The 26,186-nt window shown below is 41.0% G+C and overlaps 1 protein-coding gene across 1 annotated transcript in view; it reads left to right on the top strand.

The window, feature by feature from the left end:
* Positions 1 to 26,186, top strand: part of GRIN2A (glutamate ionotropic receptor NMDA type subunit 2A) — a 363,888-nt gene that overhangs the window by 227,802 nt on the left and 109,900 nt on the right. The window contains exon 3 of the mRNA XM_021698148.1: positions 19,695 to 19,809. Within this exon, the coding sequence (XP_021553823.1) occupies positions 19,695 to 19,809 (115 nt within the window). The remainder of the gene's footprint in view (positions 1 to 19,694; positions 19,810 to 26,186) is intronic.

The following is a 26,186-nucleotide window of genomic DNA, read 5'->3' as shown; positions in this document are numbered from 1 at the left end:
CTCCTCGGAAGTGGGGGGATAGCCCCCAGACGCTGGAAACTTCTCAGCAGGTGGACCACTGTCTGTCAGGTAGGCATTCGACAGTGTGTGGAGGGAGGGAGTTCCTCAGTTGAGATAAATAACCTTAAAAGACTCCTACATGGAGAGCACACGGGTCCTTTAATTTCTCTGCCTTAGAATCTTCCCATCCACTCTTACAGCTCTTACTGTTCTTTACATATGGAATTCAGTAGCATAGGAGCCTTTACCCAGATCACTCCATTGTGCCCATTGATACCAGTGTAACTCATGTTTATTCTTCGGTTACTCTGTTCCAGGATTGGCACAAAGTGCTTTGTGTACATGGCTCTTCTAATACTTACAGCAGCCCCATAAGTATTTATGTTTAATTGGGGGATAATTAACGTATTAGTTTCAGGTGTACAGTGTAATGTTTATATATATATATATATATGAAAATGATCACCATAATAAGCCTAGTTAATCTGTTACCATACATAGTTAAAAATTGTTTTTTCTTGTGATGAGAACTTTGGAGATTTACTCTCTTAGCAACTTTCAAATATGCAATAAGGTGTTATGAACTGTAGTCACCATGGTACACCATGCCACAGCATTACATTGCCTGGACTTTTTTGTTATATAACTGGAAATTTGTACCTTTGACCTCCTTTACCCATTTTGCCACCTCTTACCCCCACCCATTGCCTCTGGCAACTACCAACCTGTTCTCTGTGTCTATAAGGTTGGTTTATATTGGTTTTTTTCTAGATTTCACATATATGTGAGATTATGTGATATTTGTCTTTGTCTGACTTATTTTGCTTAACATAATGCCCTCAAATTATATCTGTGTTGTCACAAATGGAAGGACTTCATTCTTTTTTATGGCTGAATAATATTTGTGTTGTGTGTCTCACCTGTTCTTTATCCACTCATCTGTAAAGAGACACATAGGTTGCTTCCCTGTCTTGGCTGTTGTGGATAATGCTGCAATGAACATGGGAGTGCAGTATCTCTTTGAGATTCTCTTTTTGTTTCCTTCTGATGTTACCCACAAGTGGGATAGTTGTACCAGTTACATTTCCACCAACAGTGCGCCAGGGTTCCTTTTTTTCCACATCCTTGCCAACACATATCTCTTGTCTTTTTGATGACAACCATTCTGACAGGTGTGAAGGGGTATCTCCTTGTGGTTTTGATTTGTATTTCCCTGATGATGAGGGATGCTGAGCATCTTTTTCTGAGCCTGTTAGCCATTTGTATGTCGCCTTTGGAAAAATGACTATTCCCATTTCTAAGTTGGAGTATTAGTATTTTTGCTATTGAGTTGAGTGGGTTTCTTATATGTTTTGGGTATTAACCCCTTATCTGATATACGGTTTGCAAAGACTTTTCTCCCATTCCGTATGTTCCCTCTTCATTTTGTTGAATTTTTTTTTTTCTGTGCAAAAGCTTTTTAGTTTGATGGGGTCACACTTGTTTTTTTGCTTTTGTTGCTTGTGCTTTTGGTGTCCAGGCACACCTTTCTATCAGAGGTATTGTAGAAATGAGTCTTGGGTAGAATGTTGAATCTAAAAAACTCAGATCTCTGATAAACCTCATATCCCAATTTAGACTCCTTATTGTATCATTCAAATTAGCTCAGTCTCTATTCAGCCATCTACTTACTGTCTTCATTGCTTTTTTAAAAACAATTTGGCAAAATACATATAAAATAAAATTTTCCATTTTAACTATTTCCAACTGTACAATTCATTGGCAGTAAGTACATTCATAATGTTATTCAGCTGTTGCCACTGTGTATTTCCAAATAGTGGTTTCAAAGATACCTAGTTTTACTATCTTTTTCATTACCCCAAACAATTCCACTCCTAGTTATATACTCCAAAGAATTAAAAACCGGTATTCAAACAAAAACTTGTACATGAATGTTTATAATAGCACTATTCACAATAACTCAAAGGTGTAAACAATCCCAATGCCCATTGGCTGATGAATGGTTAAGCTTAATGTATATCCATATAGTGGAAGATTTTTCAGCCCTAAAGGGATGAAATGCTCATACCTGCCCAGACATGGATGAACCTCGAAGACATTATGCTCAGTGAAAGAAGCCAGACACAAAAGGCCACATACTGTATGATTCCACTTATATGAAATATGGTCATTACTTTTTCATCTCTGTAAACCTTCTGCAATGTTTTTCACATAGTTCTTTTTATTTACATTGATTTACTTTTTTCGAGATACACAATTTCACTGTAGTTTCTTCCTAAGTAATGAAATCTATGAAACAATGGGTTTGATATGCTAGTTCCATTTTAAAATATACATTAAATAAAGAAAATTTAATTCTAAAAATACAGCTAAACCATGCGCCATCTAAATGTACCTGTGTTTGTACCATCTGAATTACACTGATGACATTTGGGAAAACAACCTTTTGGTTCCTCTTGGCAGTCAGTTCCTTCTTGAATGTGGTCCATATGGCCCCTTTCTTTCCCTAGATTTAAGCTGTCCAATACGGTGGCCACTAGCCATATGTGGCTATTCAGATCTAAATTAATTAGGATGAAATAAGATTTAAAATTCAGTTCCTCAGTCATACTGTTCACATTTCAAGTGTGCAGGAGCCACAGGTGATGAGTGGCTCCCATCTTGGACATCACAGATAGATGACATTTACATCCTTGGGGAAAGGTCACTTGGCCAGTATTGTCTAGAGTTGGCTTTTGTTGTTCTTGTTGAACTAGGGAAGCACCCTATCTCCAGATCCCATGCTTAAGTCAATCTCTCCCTCAGCATCCTCACTTCTCGTCACTTGTTCCTGGCTGACCATTCATCCCCCAGCCAGCTCTGAAACTAACCTACTTTTCCAATGTCACCAGGGAGAGCCTGGTGCCAAACCACAGCATGGGACCTCCTCTCACCGCTCCCCTTCCTGCTTGCTGTTCGGCCAGCTCTGGCCTCATGCCATCTTGCCACTCTCTTTCCCTCTCCTGCTATTGAGGTGAGGATCTCCTCCTACATAGCACTTTCCAGCTTGCCTGAAGGGCCCCACTCTACTTCACACTCCATTTTGTTTTGTTAGTCAAGTGTGAGAAGACATGGCTCCGCCTTTTCCCACACTTCTCTCTACTCTGCCTCATCTGTCTTGCTCTCCCTTTCCCTGGCTTTTCCTTCTTGATAACTTCTCTTCCTTCTTTTGTCCTTTAACTCTTCCTTCTACTCTCCTTACAATTATTTCCCTGTAGCTGGAAACTTAACCCTTAACTATTTGGAAAGCAAATAGAAGAAAGGGCTATACAAGAAAAAAGAAAAGCTCTATTCTTTCTATGATTTATACAGGAAAAAAAAAAAGATTGCCAAATCCCTCGTTGGTCTAACAGTTCTTCTTTGCTCTTTAGGAGGCAAATACATCATTTTCTTCTCCATCAAGGAAGTGGCCTAGGGATGATGGGCAAAGATACGAATATCAGGGCAGTGGCTGGGATTGCAAAGCTGAGTCTTCTGGGGGACACATTTCCACACCAGAAATCCATGGCAGGATATGATACATTATTATTGCTGAATTTACACAGGGCTGTCAAGTTTCATCACGTGACTGGGCAGCATTTAGACTGCTATTTAGGCCAGGACAAAGTTAACACTGTCCTGATGGTTCTGAGGTATCATCCAGCACGACGGGACATTCTCCACACTGCTGAGGACTCCAGCACTGGCCAGATGAAAATCGGCTCCTGTTCATTCAGCACATGGTCACCGATCCCCCACCATATGCTAGACACTGTGCTCAGGGTGTGGAGCATGCGGTGACAATTCAGACATGGTCTCTCTGTTCCCCAGGAGTTTAGCCTCCAGTAAAGGACATGGTGTGTGTGTGTGTGTGTGTGTGTGTGTGTGTGTGTGTGTGTGAAAAACTATAATACCAATGTGGAAAGGGAGGTGTAGAGGAAGTGATGGGAGTTCTCAGGATGGATTGGAGGCTAGAAGCTCAGTGAACCTTTTGGGAAGAGGTGAACTCAGTTTTAGGTGGTCTGAACATGTGAATATTTAGGGGATAAAAATCTTGGTATTCGTTGAGATTTTGTGACTTTAAATGATAGAAAACCAACTCTCATTGACTTCAGCAAAAATGAAAGAAAAACAAAGCCAGAAGGATGTAGTGGCCCGTTCAACTGGAACGGATGGGGTGTGCCTGTTATCTGGCATATCTAGATCCAGGCCCAAATGATGTCTTCAGATCTCTCTTTCTCGCTCTCTTTTATGTTTCTGTCTGTTATGGTTCATTGTTTCCCACCATGAGATGGGGAAGAGCATCATCTAGGTGTGGATTCACGTACATTCATCACCACGTCTCCTTAAGTCAAGAGAAACAGTTATCCCCTAAAATGCAACTAGTCCCAGAGAAGGAATCTGATTGGATGAGCTTGAGTCAAGTACCCACCGCTAAACCAATCGCCGTGGTCAGGGATACTCCCATTGGCCAGGTAGGGGAAGATCTAAGGAAATGGAAGTAGCCAGAAAAACAACAAGCTATTACTGCTTTCCCAGTGGAAGGGAGTGTAGGAGCAAAAGCCAAGAAGTGGGAAATCACAAGGACATCATGAGTTGTTTGGGTTTGCTCCAATGCAGGATATGTAAAGAACAGTTTTAGGAAGCAAGGTTGGAAGTTAAATTTGGCTAAGGAGCATGGATTTTATTTCTGGACAATAGGGAGCCATTTTAGGCTTTTGAGCAGAATTTTACATAATCAGGACTGAGGCTTAGGAACATTTATCTGGCAGGTAGACTTATTATGAGTGTGGGGGATGATATATGGGGAATCTAGAGGCCAGGTAAGATGTTATAACAGTCCAGCCAGGAGCAGAGTGAGTCCTACTTAAGGTGTTCTGGTGGTAAGCAACAGAAATGAACTCTCAATCACTTAATTTAAACAAAAGGAGGTAAGGTAATGAAGAAGGAATCATAGAAAATGTATTGGGGCTTTACTGGGGCATCTTAAAAAAATCAGAGTAAAAGTTGAGCAGCCCAGTTTTGGAAAGATCAGAAAGTGAGGCGCAGTCACTGATGGAAGAAAGTTACTATTACCCTGAGCCAGATGGAACAATTCCTAGTTTCTGTCTCACCTATTAGGCTTCAAATTCCTAGGAGAGAGAATCTGGTGGATACAGCTTGGGAAGGGGCAACCCCCCCCACACCAGACCTATTTTTTTATGTCCAGAGGAAGAATAGACTTTCAGGTATATATAGAGGACGCCTTTCCCAAAGAAGAGGGCATATTGCGTGTCAGTAAGCCACTCTAGGAGGGAAGCCCAGGTTTTGCTAAGGGAAGGAACATGAATATTCTTAAGTTTGAAATTAGAACAGAGTTCACATGAAGGGTCCACAGATGTGTTTTATTTCATTTAAAATATTATTTTTAAGTGAATTTGAGTACGTCCAGCTGGGATTTTCACCGCTCTCCATAGATAATCTTGCACCTGGCCCATCTCATGCATGGGTTTTACCTGCCCTGTCCTAGGAAGCATGAGAGTTTGTGATTCCTCCTGAGAACTCAACTTGTTGTTTGCCCTGGAAAAAAACAAAAACAAAACAAAAACAAAACAAAACAAAACAAAAAACCAAGTAGAAATGGAATAATGGAAGACTAACCAGTATTCTGACAGGTTAGGTCCTCCTGCTGATACTCTTATAGCATCAGGGACTTCAGCTGCAAATAGATTACCACCTGTTGTAATTATTTATGTTGTCGTCCTTACTTCCTGATAATGATTATTTGTTTCTCCCTAAACTCTAAGTGACTTTGGAGAAAGGACCACAAGTTTTTTACTTACCATCTTACTCCTGCATGTTGCTGGCATATAGTAGGTGTTTGAATTTATGTGTTTGCTAAGAAATGGATTCGAAGCATTTCAATAGAGATGCTTTGGAGGTATTGCTCTGAATTTATGATCCGTAATTTATGGTCCAGGTTGTTTTTTTTTTTTTTTTTGAAGGAGTTCAACTATGCTTTTATTTTTTTTAATTTAATTTTATTATGTTAGTCACCATACAGTACATCATTATTTTCCAATGTAGTGTTCCATGATTCATTGTTTTGATATAACACCCAGTGCTCCATGTAATATGTGCCCTCCTTAATACCCATCAACCAGGCTGACCCATCCCCCCACCCCCCTCCCCTCTAAAACCCTCAGTTTGTTTCTCAGAGTCCATAGTCTCTCATGGTTCATCTCTCCCTCCGATTCCCCCCTTCATTTTTCCCTTCCTTCTAATGTCCTCCATGTTATTCCTTATGTTCCACAAATAAGTGAAACCATATGATAATTGACTTTCTCTGCTTGACTTATTTCACTTAGTATAATCTCTTCCATAGTCCCATCCATGTTGATGTAAAAGTTGGGTATTCATCCTTTCTGATGGCTGAGTAATATTCCATTGTATATATGGACCACATCTTCTTTATCCATTCGTCTGTTGAAGGGCATATCGGCTCTTTCCACAGTTTGGCTATTGCGGACATTGCTGCTATGAACATTGGGGTGCATATGGCCCTTCTTTTCACTACATCTCTGTCTTTGGGGTAAACACCCAGTAGTGCAATTGCTGGGTCATAGGGTAGCTCTATTTTTAATTTTTTGAGGCACCTCCACACTGTTTTCCAAAGTGGCTGTACCAACTTGCATTCCCACCAACAGTGTAAGAGGGTTCCCCTTTCTCCACAACCTCTCCAACATTTGTTGTTTCTTTCCCTGTCCATTTTTGCCATTCTAACTGGTGTAAGGTGGTATCTCAATGTGGTTTTGATTTGAATTTCCCTGATGGCTAATGATGATGAACATTTTTTCATGTGTCTGTTAGCCATTTGTATGTCTTCTGTGCAGAAGTGTCCATGTCTTTTGCCCATTTTTTGACTTGATTATTTGTTTTTTGGGTGTTGAGTTTGAGAAGTTCTTTATAGATCTTGAATATCAGCCCTTTATCTGTAGTGTCATTTGCAAATATCTTCCCCCATTCTGTGGTTTGCCTCTTTGTTTTGTTGACTGTTTCCTTTGCTGTGCAGAAGCTTTTTATCTTGAAGTCCCAAAGTTCATTTTTGCTTTTGTTTCACTTGCCTTTAGAGATGTATTTTGAAAGAAGTTGCTGTGGCTGATGTCAAAAAGGTTACTGCCTATGTTCTCCTCTAGGATTTTGATGGATTCCTGTCTCACATTATGGTCTTTCATAACTTTGAGTTTGTCTTTGTGAATGGTGTTAGAGAATGGTCGAGTTTCATTCTTCTGTATGTAGCTGTCCAATACTCCCAGCACCATTTATTGAAGAGACTGTCTTTTTTCCATTGCATATTTTTTCCTGCTTTGTCGAAGATTATTTGACCATAAAGTTGAGGGTCCATATCTGAGCTCTCTATTCTGTTCCATTGGTCTATATGTCTGTTTTTGTACCAATACCATGTTGTCTTGGTGATCACGGCTTTGTAATATAGCTTGAAATCAGGCAGTGTGATGCCCCCAGTTTTGTTTTTCTTTTTCAACATTTCCTTGGTGATTCGGGGTCTTTTCTGATTCCATACAAATTTTAGGATTGTTTGTTCCAGCACTTTGAAAGATGTCATTGGAATTTTGATCAGGATGACATTGAAAGTATAGATGGCTCTGGGCAGCATAGACATTTTAACGATGTTTATTCTTCCAATCCATGAGCATGGAATGTTTTTCCATCTTTTTGTGTCTTCTTCAGTTTCTTTCATGAGTGTTCTGTAGTTCCTAGAGTATAGATCCTTTACCTCTTTGGTTAGGTTTATTCCAAGATATCTTAATGGTTTTTGGTGCTATTGTAAATGGAATTGATTCTCTAATTTCTCTTTCTGCAGTTGCTTTGTTAGTGCATAAGAAAGCAACTGATTTCTGTGCATTGATTTTGTATCCTGCCACATTACTGAATTGCTGGATGAATTCTAGTAATTTGGGGGTAGAGTCTTTTGGGTTTTCCACATAAAGTATCATGTCATCTGCGAAAAGAGAGAGTTTGACTTCTTCTTTGCCAATTTGAATACCTTTTATTTCTTTTTGTTGTCTGATTGCTGTTGCTAGGACTTCTAATACTATGTTGAATAACATTGGCAAAAGTGGGCATCCTTGTTGTGTTTCTGATATTAAGGGAGAGGCTCTCAGCTTTTCCCCATTGAGGATGATATTCGCTGTGGGTTTTTCATAGATGGATTTTATGAAATGGAGGAATGTTCCCTCTATCCTTATACTCTGAAGAGTTTTAATCAGGAAAGGATGCTGTATTTTGTCAGAAGCTTTTTCTGCATCAATTGAGAGGACCATATGTTTCTTCTCTCTCCTCTTATTAATGTGTTTTATCACACTGATTGATTTGCGAATATTGAACCACCGTTGCGTCCCGGGGATAAATCCCACTTGGTCGTGGTGGATGATCCTTTTAATGAATTGTTGGATCCTATTAGCTAGGATTTTGTTGAGAATTTTGGAATCCATATTTATCAAGGATATCGGTCTGAAATTCTCCTTTTTGATGGGGTCATTTTAACACTGAATGTGCCGTGCCCCAGGAAACCCCTCTGTGCTGGGAAAACTGGGATAGTTGTTCACACTACACATGGAAGTCGGTCAAGAAATGTGTTAATCATAGGCCCTCATCACACTCTTAGTAGTCCTGCCATGAAAGTTCTCAGTTACACTATGTGGTTTTGGTGCACTGAATGTTGGCGTCCTTCCTGAGTTCAGAGGTCGAAACTCTAATCCCCAATGTGATGTTATTTGGAGGTGGGGTCTTTGGGAGGTAATTAGGGTCGGACCTCATCTGATGGGATTAGTTTCCTTATAAGAAGAGGAAGAGAGACTAGAGCATGCTGTCTCTCCCTGCCATATTGAGGCCATGGTGAGAAGATAGCTGTCTGTAAACCAGGAAGCAGGCTCTCACAAGATGCCAAATCTGCCAGGGCTCCATCTTGGATTTCCAGCCTCCACAACTGTGAGAAACAAATTCTCATCATTTAAGCTGCTCAGCTTATGGTAGTTTGTTACATCAGCACAAACAGCCTAAGACAGTGGTGTTACCCCCATTTAATATGGGAATGAGCTGAATCTCAGAGGCCTTGCTTATGGGGACGGTGCCCATAATGGTGGGTTTAAAACTCAACCCCAGCTTGTCTACCCTACACCTGCTCTTCTGTCTACCTGATGTTCTCAGAGTTCAGAGTCCTGGGTTATGAATTCTTATCTTCAAGAAGAAGGTTATACTCTAGCAGAGGTGGTAAAGTCAGGCAGGTTATGATGAATGCCCAGCCGGGAATCTCCCTCCACATCATATTCATCAAAGACTTGTCTTCTCTTTTTCTAGCAGGTGGTAGTATAGGGTTGTATTAGCCAGGGTCCTCTGGAGAAACAGAACCAAGAAGCTATAAAGTAAGAGGTTTATTATGAGGGACTCGCTCACGTGATTATGGAGCTGAGAGGTCCCATGATCTGCTGTCTGCAAGCTGGAGGACCAGGCAAGCCAGTGGCATGGTTTGTGGTTTCAATACAAGTCCAAAGGCCTGAGAAGCAGGTGCATAGATCCACGAAGGCAGGTGAAAAATGCATGTCTGAGCTTGAGCATAGAGAGCAGCTTCCCCTTCCTCTGCCTTTTTGTTCATTTCAGACTCTCCACAGATTGGATGATGCCCACCCACATTGGTGAGGGTGGTCTTCTTTACTTACCTACTAACTCAAATGCTAACCTCTTCCAGAGATATCCTTACTGACCCATTCAGAAGTAGTATTTTACCTGCTATCTGGGCATCCCTTAGCCCAGTCACATGAAATGAACCATCACAAAGGTCTTCAGAAAGAGGTGTCTTTAAAAAATTCACTCCAAGTGACATAGATAACAGAGGTCCTGTCAGAGGGGAGCACAGCACATGAACAATCGGGGTTGAGAGCTGAGAGAGGATGTGTCTGATTTGGAGGCGTTAGGGAAACCTTTGTCAGGGAGGCATTTTTTGAGATGGTCTTGAAAGGTGGCCACTAAACATGGTGGACGGGATGAGGAGGAATTATGGCTACTGAATATTGTGTGGACAAAGTCATGTGGCCTGGCTTCTTGTCACCACTCGGTCCTGGATTTGGTGTTCAGTTTGGAAAACAGTGGTGTTTCCTGAGGTGAAGATTAATGCACCGCTTTGCGAATCAAGTCAGTAACTGTTGAGCATGCTGTGCCCAACGGCATGGCTCTAGATAAACACAAATGACTGAAGCCAAGACCTGATCTCTGCTTCTGTTGAGACTAAATGTGTGACTGTGAAATTTTTAGGGAACGGTTGGGGATGATGTATCGCTAAGGGCTATAACATGAGGTGTGGATTCAAATGAACTAAGAAAAGGAAAGATTATCAGGAAAGGCCAAATGGGAGAAATGGAGCTTGATACTCAGCTTTACTCTCCCCCAAAAGGTATTGGGTTTAGATTGAAGATAATGGGGAAGGAAGACATTTTGAGCGAGAGGAACAGAATACACTAAGATATGGGGGTAGAACTAGATGCACTATATACTGGGAGGGGAATCAGGAGAGAGGATCAAATACTGCAGAGCTAGGAAGGAAACAAAGAAATATACAGTACCATGCCCGCTTTTTTCAGAGAAGGTTAACTGAGATGCAGAGAGGCCAACTGGGAACTGGTGCAGCTTAATTCAAAGGCTTTGGACTGTATTTTGGTTCAGATACTCGCTCTAGCACTTAAACCAGACAAGATCAATTTTGTTTTCAAGTGACAGAAAGCCTAAAACACAAAAGTGGCTTCAGTAGGGTAGGCATTGAATTGTCTCTCTTGTAAAAGAAGTCCAAAGGTAGGCCAGGGCTTGTATGCTGTTGCATGGTGTCAGGGATCCAGGCTTCTCTGCCTTGTGGCTTTGCCACCCCTCGCCAGTGGCTTCCACCTCACAGTCCAGCATCGCTGCTAGTGCTCCTGCCATCGTGTCTGCATTGCAGCCAGCAGGAAGGAGGAAGGAGCAAAGAAGCGTCCATCCCTTCCATATATGATACCTCCTATACGTTATGAATATCACGCCTTCTCCCTTGCTTTTGGCCAGAACATAGCCACATAGTCATGCTTAGCTATACGGAGGGCTGGGAAATGTAAACTTAATTATAGAAGGCTATGTGCACAGCTAAAAATGGGGGTTTCCGATTACTAAAGTGGAAGAGGAAAGAGGATAACGAAGAACAACCAGAAGTATCTGACACCCTGTGTAGCCTTTGGCACCATCATAAAATCCTCCGTGCCTCTGTTCTTTCTCTGTAAAATGGGATAATCCACACTTAGTTTTGGGGGTAAAAATTCAGGTGGTGTATGGAAAGTATTTCGTCCAACATTTAACACCTATTTGGTGCTAAATATGTTTTTGTCCATATTTTTTTAGAGGCAGTCATCATTACTCACATATCCCGGGAGGTAAAACAAGATCTTCAGTCTGCCAAGTTGAAGACCAGGGTCTTTGTGTGCTGCAGTGTCGAGGAACAGCTCCTTAATTGTTTTCTGGCTTGTTGGTTTCATTGATTGATATGAGCAGTAGAATGTTTTTCCAATAATAATTTATAAGAGAGTGCAGCGTATTAGTGATTCAAGTGGAGGTGGGATTATAGAGGCTTCCCCCTCACCCCTAACCTTTCTCCTCTGCCTTTGAGTTCCTTCATCAGATCCCCAGGGACCCATGGAGCACAAGTGGACACCCACTGGACAGACAGATAAAGCAGGGCTCATTGTCAGAGAGTGAGAAAATATGACCGAACTGAGGCCTTTCGTTCCCTCAGTAAGTAGGTGATGAGCATCTGCTTTATGCCAGGAATGGTTCCTGGTTCTGGAATGGGGTGCAGGTGAGAACACGAGAAAAATGCCCTGTCCTTATGGAGTCTGTATTCTTGGGGGGGGGGTATCCAGAAATTCTTGGATACAATTGCACTTTGAATTGATTTGCATCATCTCATTCTGCATACTGTGTGTGTGGCAGGGGGTGCTGGACGCTTGCGTTCGGGGAAAGGCCTGTGCACGGGCTGGGAGCTGGTGAAGGCACCATGCATGTGGCCTAAAGAGGGGAGAGGGTTGATGCCCATCAGGGAATGGTTCATGGAAGATGGGGGGTTGCTCAGGCACGCATCAGAGTTGGGGGGATTCCAAACCACCGCAAGAATGCTGCAGAGAGCAAAAAAAAAATGTTTTCAAAGAATGGGAGTGTCCTGAGGGGTGAAAAGAGGCTCCAGAGAACAGTGACTGTTTTCAGAAACATGTAAATTACATGACAGAAAAAGAAGGGTGACACCCAAAAGCAGTTCAAGGAGGCATTTCAGGCAGATTGTGATTTGGGGGGAAAAAAAATACAAAACCCGAGGGGGAATGTGGGAAATGGTGAAGCGGATGGGAAATTAACCAAAAATTGAGAAACACTAAATGGGTTATAGTGGCATTTGTGAGACAGTAAAAGAATTAGTCTGAAGGGAAATGGTGAATAATAAATATGTCTCGAGAACATTTCAAATAATCAGATTTGGAAGTTAAAGGAGACTTATGACCATAAAGATGAAAGAGAGAAAATAGAAATTAGAGGGAATGAGACATTTTAAGTGAGAGTTCAAGGAATTTTGGCAGCCCGTATATGGTTGGCTTTTGATGGGAGGACAGAGGGACCCCTGGTCACAGCCATGAGAAGTATGGCCTTAAAAAGACCAGGCTGCATCTGGGGTGGGGTGTTAGAAAATATGACAGGGTGGGAAAATAGTAAAAAAAAAAAAAAATGCATAGGAAATGTCTGTAAATCTTAGCTATTTATTAGTGACAGCCATAAACCAGGCATAGTGCTGGGCATTTTAAGGGCACCGTCCCTAATGCTACCCCTAAACCCAGGAGTTGGGTAATGGTGAGCTGCAACCACATGAGACTGTCTTGACTAATTCATATGGTTGAACATCATCCAATTTTTACAAGGAAAGAAATGGAGGCTCAGAGAATTTTAAATACACTGCCCAACATGAAACAGTTGGGAGTGCAGAGCCAGGCTTTTGATCCCTCTTCTGTTTTCCAACAACGTAGAAATAGCAATTCATTGTTGTATTCATCAGCACTCTGTTTGGCACTAGAAATATGATACTAAAGGCAGAAGAGGTCCCTGCCTTCATGATGCATACCGTCTACTGGTTAAAAAAAAAAAAAAAAAAAAACCCCAAACCAATGACAATCTAGAAGAGCTGTCCAAAAGCAATAGAAGGCTAGCCTTGTGTAATCTTAAACTTTCTGGCAGCACATTAAACGAGTAAAAAGAAGCAGATGATATTAATCTTAATAATATGTCTTATTTCAGCCAAGATGTCTAAAATAGTTCAACATGAAATCAATATAAAATGATTCAGGAGATCTTCTTACATGATTTTTTTTCTACGGAAGCTCCAGATCCAGTGTGTATAATGCCCTTATGGCACCTCTCCATTCAGACTCAGGTCTTAGTGTTGTGTATGTCATGGACAATAAAAAAAAAAAACAACAACCAAAAAGCCAGCTACTTGGCTTTGCCATCAATGGTTGATAACAATACAGAAGTGGGGCGCCTGGGTGGCTCAGTTGGTTAAGCGACTGCCTTCAGCTCAGGTCATGATCCTGGAGTCCCTGGATCGAGTCCCGCATCGGGCTCCCTGCTCGGCAGGGAGTCTGCTTCTCCCTCTGACCCTCCCCCCTCTCATGTGCTCTCTCTCATTCTCTCTCTCTCAAATAAATAAATAAAAATCTTTAAAAAAACAATACAGAAGTGGACCCTCTGCAAACCCCAGGAGCCCCCACCTGGCCACATTTTGCCAGCATGCTTTCCTGTATTTATTGCCCCTGATGGAAATACTGAAGATGTAATTTGAAGCTTAGCAGCTGCTAGAATTTCTGATATTTCATCTGGTCACTAAAAGTTTATAATCCATTTTTGAGAGATAAACAAAACAGTGATAAAATTTTACTGTTTAATACAAGTACCCAGCAGGTGTTAATGGGGACCAAGCAATGGGGTGTGTAATGGGATTTCCCTAGGTAAAGAATTTTCCTCGGGAGCTAGTTTAAATGGGAAGAAAGTCTGAGAAAATATGAATCGTCTTTCCTAGAAATTGAATGGGGGAATTGAAGATAATAGGTGCTTGCATCCTGCCAACTTCATAATGAAATTACTGTTCAGCAAAAAATTCTGTAAGAGGGTCTCCCCCCATACATACCCAAAGGACTGAAGACTGTTAATAAAAAACAAAAGGAAAAACAATATAACAATATTAATGTTGAGTTTACAGACTCATCGGTCCAGAATATTGAATCTTAAAGGAACACAGAAAACTAGGGAGCATAACATCCATGTAGTTGTTTCCATGTAGTCCAAAGAGGCGTGATTGCATCTAAATCATCACCCTGCTCATTCCATCTGATTTCACCACAAGATAGGAGAAAAGGGAATGAGTAGAGGAAGTAGAAATGGGGGATTGAAGAAGAGGGAGGTTTGAGTAAATTCACCTGGCAAATCAAAAGAAAATCTGGGTGCCCAATAGTACATGCTAGCTCCTTGATTCAAATGATGACTGTGATGTTTGGGTCGCACCACACGTAACCCTGTGAATGGCTCTCGCCAGGGCCACATATCTAGGTCAAAACCAAAGCATTTGCTCTCTGGTCTGCCTTTTCCAAAAAGATAACAAACTGGATATTTCCAAACCTCTTGATAATTGACTGGAATTTTCAGTTCATCCACCTTTAGGTAATTGGGTGGATCCATCCTGAGCTCTGTCCATCCCAAAGTGTTGGACAAATCAAAACCTGGCCTGATAGCTAATTTGATTCAACAACATCAACCATAATAATAAATTAATAACTTCTGAGTTTGGGGCAGCAAATACAGAGACTTGATAACTGATTTCCTACTAGCTCTGGTAAAGGCCACTCGCTGGTGGTCTTTGTCTGCAGTGTTTATCAGAGATTCCGTGAACAGTCTTCCATCCTGTTCTATACCATTGGCTTGGTGGTTTCCTCCCTGCAGTGCATTGCCACCCCTCGCTCCTGGCCATACACCCCTCCAGCCCTTGTTCTTCCTTCCACTTTGTTTCCTGATGCCTGCTCTACCTCTGCAGTAGAATTGGCCACTCTATTCCTCATGCTCTTTGCCAGCCTACTTAATACATATCTCTAATTTTACACTTGCTGTTCTTGACTGCAGTTGTGTATTGCAGAAATATGTTTGTTTACTTTATCATTTTTCCTACCACAGTTCTTAGCACAGGTCATGACACGTAGTAGGTATGCAAATATGTCTATTGGATGGATAGATGGATGAATGTATTGACGGATGGATGGATGGATGGACAGAAGGATGGACAGATGGATGTAGACATGGATGGATGGCACTTCTGGTGATGATCTTTTAACATATTCAACCACCAAACATGAACTCCAGCCCTACAGTGTGCCAGACAATATAATAGGGCTAAAAATAACCATGGGGAACAAAACCAAAAGTCAACTGGAAAAATATAAACAACCTAGTTTAGACACCCCCCTAATTATAATGGAAGATTTTTAGCCATAAACAAAAATGAAGTTGTCCTCCAATGCAGAGAAAGAAGCATTTTTATTTCTGCTTCTCTTGCCAGCAAATCTATGCATCACTCCTTTATTTAAAACCTTTCATGGATCTCCCCTGCCTTCTGAACAAAATCCAAACACTTTAGGGTGGCATTCAAGGTCCTTTAGGATCTGGCTTCATGGATCCTCTCCAGAGAAATCCCACTGCCCCTTAGCTTATTAAGCCATTCCCTGTTTTCCCCCAGCATGTGTTACGCTGCCGACCTTTGCTGACTCTTCTTTTCTCAAGGTGATGCCTTTGCTCAGAATTCTTTTCTCCTTCTCCTTTTTTTTTTTTTTTTTAAATAGACTTCATGCTCAGCACTGAGCCCAATGCAGGGCTTGAACTCATGACCCTGAGACCAAGACCTGAGATGAGATCAAGAGTCGGATGCTTAACCGAAGGAACCACCGAGGCTCCCCTCTCCCACCTCTTCTTAACTCTTTCACTCTTCAAGATTCCCCAGGAAGCCCCGCCCCCAATCCCTTAGGTTCAGTGAGGGGCCCTCCTCTGCACTCTCACTTCTCCCACTTACTGAGCATCCCTGCATGAGCGGCGTTCTCTGTGCTGGCATGTGTATGTGCCTATGTTGCTGGGTGGTGAACATGTGGGTAGGAGGGCGGACAGACACTGTGGTTTTTATTTCCGTATCTATAGGACTCCCCATAGGGCCTGACACATAATAGACATGCAGCAAATTGTTGTTGAATCAACAAAATATCCCACTAGGAAATGATCACAGATGCCTCACGTGCACCAAATAGAAGAGTGATTACTCTTTGCTCCTTCTGGAATTGCAGTGGTTTATTTATTCTGTTTTTTAGCAGACACTATTTGCAGAAAATTTGGAGAACGCAAAGATACACAAAAGAAAATAAAAGGTACCTGTAATCCTTTTATGCATAGACAAACCCTATTTTTATCCTCTTCTGCTTGTTTAATATGAAAGAGTGAGCATTTTCTCCTCTCCATTAACTTGTCATCAAAAACATGATTTTTAAAAACCCAAATAGTTCATTGAGTGGATACACAATATTTGTTCTTTGCCTTTTCCCCAATTTCTTTACCATGTCCTAGGAGACCTGATTCTCCTTCCACATGACACAGCCTGCACTGTGGCGGCCCAGGGGCAGATATGTGACCAGTTAGGACAGTCTCTTGTTTTTGAATTTTTTATACTCTATTTCTCCCCCTTAACATTTTACTTCTTCAGCTGCTTCTGGTGTTAAAGGAGTATAAAGTAAGAAAATGCCACGGTCTTGAGATACCCTGTCTCTCTGGGGGTCTCTGAATATTCAACCTACCGTATTACATTAATTGAGTATCTGTTAAGTGGTATGTTCCCTTGGAAGTCTCCAACAATATCACCTTTTCCTCAAGTTACAAGGGGATGTGGACTCCTGGGGATTTTCCCATCCAAATCCTGGGAGGGGAGCTCTGCCTTGCCTCCCTCCGCATCCACATCCAGCCTGCCTACAGGCAAGGTGGTTTTGAATAGTGGTGGAGGTAAGATGATCATAAGGCAGAAAGACGTCCTGTGCAATGAAAGTGCTAGGACAATGGTTGAATACACGGATGTTATATAAGGCAGATGCTGAGGCCAGTGTTGTCCTTGTTGCTTCTCTCTCCCCAACCTTCACATCAACTGAATACCTGCTAAATATTCTCCACTTGGTCCTATTTGTGGCGACTCATACTCCTCCTTCTCCTCCTCTGTTGGGGCCACAACAGAGCCAAAGCCAAGATCATCTCTGACATGGAGAATAAGCACACTGTAACCTAACCCCCTGTATCCACTCTGGTCCCCTCTAGCCCATTCTCTACGTAGCCTTCAAGTCATATTCTACAAGAAAAATCTGACTGTATCATCTCCATGATTAAAACCTTCAGTGTGTGTTAGCCGTTTGTGTGTCTTCTTTAGAGAAGTGTCCATGTCTTCTGCCCATTTTTTGTGACTGGATCATTTGTTTTTGGGGGTGTTGAATTTGAGAAGTTCTTTATAAATCTTGGATACCAGCCCTTTATCTGCAATGTCATTTGCAAATATCTTCTCCCATCCCATGGGTTGCCTCTTAGTTTTGACTGTTTCCTTTGCTGTGAAGAAGCTTTTTATCTTGATGAAGTCCCAAAAGTTCATTTTTGCTTTTGTTTCCCTTGCCTTTGGAGACGTGTCTTGAAAGAAGTTGCTGTGGCCAATGTCGAAAAGGTTACTGCCTATGTTCTCCTCTAGGATTTTGATGGATTCCTATCTCACATTGAGGTCTTTGATCCATTTTGAGTTTATCTTTGTGTATGGTGTAAGAGAATGTTCAATATCACTAGCCATCAGAAAAATACAAATCAAAACCTCAATGAGATACCACCTTACACCAGTTAGAATGGCAAAAATTAACAAAACAGGAAACAACAAATGTTGGTGAGGATGTGGAGAAAGGGGAACCCTCTTACACTGTTGGTGGGAATACAAGCTGCTACATTTACTCTGGAAAACAGTATGGAGGTTCCTCAAGACATTAAAAATAGAGCTACCCTATGACTCAGCAATTGCACTACTAGGTATTTATCCCAAAGATACAGATGCAGTGCAAAGAAGGGGCACATGCACCCCAATGTTCATACCAGCAATATCTACAACAGCCAAACTGTGGAAGGAGCCAAGATGCCCTTCAACAGATAAATGGATAAAGAAGATGTGGTTCATATATATAATGGAATATTACTCAGCCATCAGAAAGGATGAATACTCACCATTTGCACTGACCTGGATGGAACTGGAAGGGATTATGCTAAGTGAAATAAGTCAAGCAGAGAAAGACAATTATTGTATGGTTTCATTCATATGTGGAACATAAGGAATAGCGTGGAGGACCATAGGGGAAGGAGGGAAAACTGAAGGGGAAGAAATCAGAGAGGGAAACGAACCATGAGAGACTATGGACTCTGGGAAACAAACTGAGGGTTTCAGAGGGGAGGGGGTGGTGGAGTGGGGGTAGCTGGGTAATGGGCATTAAGGAGGGAACGTGTTGTAATGAGCACTGGGTGTTATATGCAACTAATGAATCATTGAACGCTACATCAAAAATTGATGTGTACTATACAGTGGCTAACTGAACAACAACAATAAACCTTCAGTGTGTTCCTACTGTTTTAAAAGAAAGACAGAACCCTTTAACATGGCCTGAGAAGCTTTGCATTATCTCCCCTATTTACCTTCTCAACCACACCACATCCCACATTCTTCTGTCTCTCTCTGCTTTGGTCTCACTGGTTTGCAGTTTGTGTGTACTGCCACAGAGCCTTTGCACATGCTGCCCTTTTTGCCTAGAATTTGCTTATGTCTTTTTTTTTTTTTAACCTAGTTAATGCTGACTCATCCTTCCAGTGAAGCCTGGAAGTCTTCCTTATAGATGTCTTGCCTGACCCCTGTTTCACTTCTACATAGCACACCCACCTCACTATTATAACACTTGTCATAGATCTGTAATTAATTAATGCCTATCCTCTCCTTTAGACTATAAGCTTTATGAGGAGAGGGATCATATTTGTTTCCTTATTTATCCTCAGCCAAGTAGCTGAGTCCTGGCATGTAGCAAGCATTTAATAAGTATTAGTGGAATGAGTAATGAATAGATACGATACCATTTCTTTGAAGTTGCATCCCATATGGTTAATGAGGCAGCAGCTTCCTTTAGGGAAGCTTGTTAAAACATAATAGAATATGCTTTAAGATCCTCCTGTAATGTCATATGAACAGAGGTCTGTGGGTGTGGCAGGACAGAAAGGTTCCATCCCATGTGCTAATGACAATCAATTACATCTATATAGGATGGGGGATTCTGAGAGTGAGTACAGGCTCATGGGAACGAGTGCCTGGCCAATTAGCAGTGCCTGCATGGGTACTAATACTCCCACAGATAGAGGTCACTTGTCATGGATGATCATGGCCATGTAAGTCTCCACGTTCCGAGTATTACACGGTGGTGCCTTCCACTCAACTGACCTCTTTCCTTCTTCCCTAAAAACTTGTCTTTCTCTCTTCTTCTCTCTAGATTTATGGTCAATGTGACATGGGATGGCAAAGACTTGTCCTTCACTGAGGAAGGCTATCAGGTGCATCCCAGACTGGTGGTGATTGTGCTGAACAAGGACCGAGAATGGGAAAAGGTGAGCATCCTTCTACATGTTGGTAATGCAGGGTGGGGATGAATGCATGGGCAATGGAAGGGCTGGACTTAATTCTTTTCCCAACACATTTCCTTCTGAGCTGCTCCAGATTCCATCCCACGACCAGGAGCAGATCTTTCTTGGAACGAGGTGAACCAAATATCATAAGGTGTAGCTGGAATGCTTTTTCTGGGTGAACTGTGGTAACCGTGTGCTCTTCCTTGTGTCAGCTTCTCCAATCTCATTAGGAAGGGTCCTTGAAGGACTTAGGATAAATAATTTAAAGACTAAAGGTTGGTTCACGTTGTTGCAATAGCAAATGTTTACTGTATAGCAGTGCTCACACCAGTTTGCCTACACCCCATATTAAGTACCATATTTACACATTTTGCCATATAGATAAACCCCTGTATTTTCATTGACATAGTCTTTTACTTTAAGTCAACTAATTTCCCAAACTTAAGTGTATCACTTGTGCAAATCACAGGTTAGAGAGGGAGATCATATTTCTTGTAAAGCACATTTTCTAGTACATATATATTAACTATTGAAAATATAAAACATAACTCTGCAGGAAAAAAAATCATCACACGTCCCACCTGAGCCGGGTCCTGAGTCAGACAGGGGAGACGTCACGGGGGATTTACAGATGACCCCACACGAACAATGACAATATCTACCCCATTTGCCCTCTCTCCCACCAAATCCCAAATTAGTTGCCACACGATCACATAAAGAGTAGAACAAAAAATATGGAAAGGAAGCCTGGGTCGTTATCTTGTCTTTCTTGACAAGCAAGGCATGGCTTCTAAACCGCCTCAAGCAGCTTGAGATTTCTGTTTACTTTGCACTTCAGATGGAGGCTTGAGAGATCCTATGGGTAGGAAGATGCAGGATGTGGAGTGGGAGATGTACATAATTCACTAGGATCAGAAGAAAGTACTGTGCAAACAGAAGCACTGACTTTGGGGGATCCGTGATGGATGCCTAGAAGGAAAGATGAAGAGAAAGCTTTGGAAGATTTTGCCTGCTACACCCAACAGCTACAAAAGAAACTTTCCTTCAAGTGTACTTAGAAAAGGACCCAAGTAGACTGCGTTCTGGAGCATAAAACAAGTCTTGATATATTTCAAAGGATGGAAATCATGCAGAATGAATTCTTTGACCACACAGTGTTAAAATAAATGAATCACAGACCTGTACCTCTGAAACAAATAATACATTATATGTTTAAAAAAAAAAAGAAGAAGAAGAAGATAGTAGGAAGGGAAAAATGAAGGGGGGGAAACTGGAGGGGGAGATGAACCATGAGAGACTATGGACTCTGAGAAACAAACTGGAGGTTCTAGAGGGGAGGGTGGTGGGGGGATGGGTTAGCCTGGTGATGGGTATTAAAGAGGGCACGTATTGAATGGAGCACTGGGTGTTATATGCTTTAATGAATCATGGAACACTACATCAAAAACTAAAGATGTAATGAATGATGACTAACATAACATAATAAAATAAAATTTTTTAAAAATCAGAAAATTAAAAAAAAAAAGTAATAAAAATAGATCCAGAGAATCCCCAGATGTTTGGAAATAAGATAACATCTCTGAAGAGCCCATGGGTCAAAGAAGAAATCAAAAGATATTAGCAAATATTTTGAATGAAAACACAACATATCAAATTTGAAGAATAAAGTAGAAGATGTGCTAAGGGGGAAGTTTATAGCTTTAAATGCTTATAATTAAAAAAATCAAGGCAAGTGTAAAGTCAGTGATTTAAGCTTCTACATTAAGAAGCTAGAAAAAGAAGAGCAAAGTAAACCCAAATGAAATAGAAGGAAGAAAATCACAAATATAAGAGTAAAAATCAAAGTAGAACACAAAATATAGAGAAAATCAACAAAGCCAAAAGGTAGTTCTTTGAAAAGGTTAATGAAATTTGTAATTTCTAGCAAGAGTGATCACACAAAACAGAGAAAACACAAATACTAATAAAAAATACTAAAAATGCGGGGCGCCTGGGTGGCTCAGTCGTAAAGCATCTGCCTTCAGCTAAGGTCATGATCCCAGGGTCCTGGGATCGAGCACCACATCAGGCTCCCTGCTCCACAGGAAGCCTGCTTCTCCCTCTCCCACGCCCCCTGCTTGTGCTGTGTCTCTCTCTGTCAAATAAATAAATAAAATAAAATAAATAAAATCTTTTAAAAAAATACTAAAAGTGCAAGAGGAGATATCACCAAGACAAGATCCTGCAGACATCAAAATGATAAAAAAATATTACGAATAATGTATGCCAACAAATTCCACAACGTAGATAAAATGGGTATATTTTTTGGAAAAAAAAAAAAACTCACAAATTTCCAAAACTGACCTAAAAAAGAAATAGTCTGAAGTCTCTAAGTTTCTAAGCTCTAAACTTGCTACAAAATTGAATTTATGACTGAAATCTTCCCCATTTCAAAAACAAAAAAAAACTCCTGACCTAGATAGCTTGGCTATGAATTCCATCAGACATTTTAAAAAGAAATAACACCAATCTACACAGTGTTTCAATATATTAGTAATCATAATCCAGCAATATATTAAAAAAATAATACACCATGGATAAATGTTGTTTATCCTATGAACTCAAGATTGGTTTAACATTCAAAAAATAAATCAGTGTAACTAACCATATTAATATAATAAAGGAGAAAATTGTATGGTCATCTCAATAGATGCAGAAAAAGCATTTGACAAAATCTAATATATCCATTCATGATAAAGGAAGGGAGATTTCTCAATCTGATAAAGGTTATCTATGAAAACCCTATAACTGACATCTCATATAGTGATGAAATGATGAAAATAAATCTACAAACATGCATTCAATTGCTTTTTGATGAGTAATTATGACAATGGGGGAAAGGAACGTCTTTTTTTTAAAAAAAGATGCATTTATTTTAGACCGAGAGCTTGGGCACGAGTGGGGGGGAGGGACAGAGGAAGAGGGAGAGGCAGAGAATCTCAAGCAGACTCCACACTGAGCATGGAATCTTACATGGGGCTCAATCTCACAACCCTGAGATCATGACCTGAACCAAAACCAAGAGTCGGACACAACAGACTAAGCCACCTAGACACCACGAAAAGAAAGTCCTTTTAATAAATGGTGCTAGATCCACCAGATATCCACATGGAAGAAAAATACCTTGACCCATAGATCATATTATACATAAAAATTACTTAAATTTCAGACCTAAATGTAAAAGCTAAAACTGTAAAGTATTTAGAAGAAAATTTAGGAGGATATTGCTGTGATCCAAGAAAGCAGAATGCAAAAGGCGTTTGGTGTACAGTAAAAATAATAAACTGGGGACGCCTGGGTGGCTCAGTGAGATAAGCGTCTGCCTTTGGCTCAGATCATTTTCTCAAGATCCTGGGATTGAGCCCCGCATTGGGCTCTCTGCTCAGAGGGGAGTGTGCTTCTCCCTCTCCCTCTGTGCTCTCTCTCTCTCACACACACACATACACATGCATTCTCTCTCTCTCAAATAAATAAAAATCTTTAAAATATATAAATAGACTGGACTCCATCAAACATCAAAATTTAAAAATTTTTAAATTTTTCTCATGTACAGACACTGTTAGAAAATGAAAAAGGCAAGCCCCAGATTGGGAAAAAATATTAACTCTCTGTATATCCCAAAGGGCTCATATCCAGAATATATAAAGAACCCCAATAAATGAATAATAAAAAATAAAACAACACAAAAGTGGGAAATTAAGTTAGACACTTGGCAAAAGATGTTACTGAAATGGCCAATAAGTTAGTGAAAACATGCTTATGACCATCAGAGACATGCAAACTAAAACCATAATGATATATCACTTCACACCCACTGAATGGCTAAAATGAAAAAGAGTGACAATACCAAGTGTTGGTAAGGATATGGAGCAACTGAATCTCTTATATATGGCCAGTGGGAATGTAAAATTAAAACCACCATGGAAAAGTGTTTGGCAGTTTCTTATAAAGTGAAAAATATACACAAACCTTCCAACCCTGCAATTATACTCCTGGGTATTTACTGTAAAGAAATATAAACTTATACCCCAAAAGTAATATTTGTATAAGAATGTTCATTGCAACTTTATTCATCAGAGCAAAACATCAGAAGGCATGCCAGTGTCCATCAGCAAGGAGTGGATAAATAAATTATGGTATATTCATAAAGTGGAATGCTACTCATTAATAAGGAATGAACTGGTAATACCTAGAACATGGATGAATTTCCAAAACAGGCAGTCAATAGGAAAGGGCACAGGGAGCTTTCTAGAGTTATGGCAATGTTTCATATCTTGAACATTTGTCAAAATGTGTCAAACTGTCACCCAAGATCTGTTTATTTTAGTGCATTTCATCGAACCTTAATTCAAAACAATTTTTGAAACCCTTCAAACTGAGATACCCAGCACAGTTAACTACCAGCATTTACTGAGTTTTCATATTTAACTCCCGGACCTGAATACTAGTTATATCAACAATAACCATTGTTTATTGAACACTCTATTTCTCCTCTAGGTGGTATACCCAAGCACTGAATCACACTTCATTCATTCATCCAACAAATATTCAGTGCCAACTACGTGCCAGGCACTATTCTTGATACTTGGAATCTATCAGTGAACAAGAGAGACAAAAAAAGTTTTGTACTCATGGAACTTAGATTCTAGTCTGCCTGTGCCGGAAGGTGGGGTGGGAGTCTGTGTTTTTTGTGATGCTTGAGGAAAGCATTGGATTCTAGTTAACTGACATCTGGTATACCCTGTGGCCCACATCTCCATCACTGAGCTGGGCTCCTTTGTACATCTGGGACGCTGAACATGTTGGGTTTTTGTTTTTGTTTTTACCTGTAATGTTTTCCTGTACCCACACCTTCTTTTATCCATCCTTCAAGTTCTGGGTTTTCTTTCCTCTTACAAATGCAAAGCCAACATGCAAATTACTTTTTTCCTATTCTTCATAAGCGATAGGGAACGTGGGCCTTTTCTGCCTTCTGTCGTTTTGTTTGGCATTATTTTTCAACCATTTGAAGTTACACAACCTGAGGATCACTGTGGAGCTGTGAAATCATTCTCCTTGGTTGGATTTCACCTGTCCTGGGTCACACTTGGCTCACACCTGTGAATTTTCAGTGCTGCCTTTGGATCTAGCTCATTTGCCAGGGAGCCTGTTTACGGGGGGGCCACTGCCACACAAGTGATAGCATTTCGTAAAAGAAGGCTGCCCTTGATATCCTCTGTTTCCAGATACAGAAAATGCCCTTTTAATATTTTGTGTGTCCTCCTTCAAATTCTTATTGAAATACAACAATTTCTCAAAAAGGCTGAGCTCAGGGAATTACCGCCGAATTGAGCTTAGAATGTACAAATGCTTCCTGTAATTCTGCTATTCTCTTGGCACTCAGGGGATCCAATTCTTCAGAAATAACTCCTTGTGCTTCTGTCTTGAAGAAAGAGGAAGCCAGTGGAGCAAGTAAATACCAGTCATGTTATCCTTCAGCCTGCCTGCCGGCAGCATACAGGATATAGCGGGTCATCAGAGGGGGCGGCCTGCGGAAGGAGGGAGCTGTTATTCTGGGGTTCAGAGGCGACTTCTCTCTATCTCTGAGGTCACCCAGTGGCATCACAGGAAGCAGCAGCTTGTAAGGAGGGAGTCTTGGAAATTGTGACAAGCCCTTGGAGAGGGCTTTGCTTTCTGCCGGGCTCTTGTTTGTGGCTGGCGTGGATTATTCCAGTGCCATGACCAATGCTTGCTTGTGTCCAGCAGACGTAGAACTCAGCGCTAAGCAGGCTTCCTCTTACAAATCAGGACTCCCGTGCTCTTTGCCTTTCCTTTTCTCCAGTGGGTTTTGCTCTGCCTTGGAGTTTGGTGGGTCTTGGAGCAAGGCCTCCCAGAGATGTTTGAAAACAGCAATTGGCAGCCCAGGCCAGTACAGCCAGTAGTCCCTGGGCACCAACTCTATGGCCACCATTATTTCAAGCACCAGGGCTTATCCAAGGATGAGTAGGAAACCATCCCGCTCCTCAAGTGACTCATCACCGAGCCTTTGCTGGGGTGAGAAGGGTGAACTTGATTCAGCCAGCTGGGGAATCTCCAAGATGATAGGGCTTGGGTTTGAGTATAGACTGGATTTCTCCAACTTGAATAAATTTCTCATTAACTACCTGAAAAAAATGCTTTGGGAATAATTCTCTTTACCATTTTTGGGTTACACTAGCTTTAAAATGAAAATATATATGTGTATATGCATGTACACATATACACATACACACAGACTAGCTTTAAAATGGAGATAGAGAGACAGAAAGGGAGAGAGAGAGTCAAAGAAAGATTTTGAAAGC

The sequence above is a fragment of the Neomonachus schauinslandi genome, chromosome 5 (genome assembly GCF_002201575.2).
Source record: "Neomonachus schauinslandi chromosome 5, ASM220157v2, whole genome shotgun sequence".
Taxonomy (NCBI): Eukaryota; Metazoa; Chordata; class Mammalia; order Carnivora; family Phocidae; genus Neomonachus; species Neomonachus schauinslandi.
Note: the sequence above shows the minus strand (reverse complement) of the source record. Positions and strands in the feature narration are given on the sequence as shown.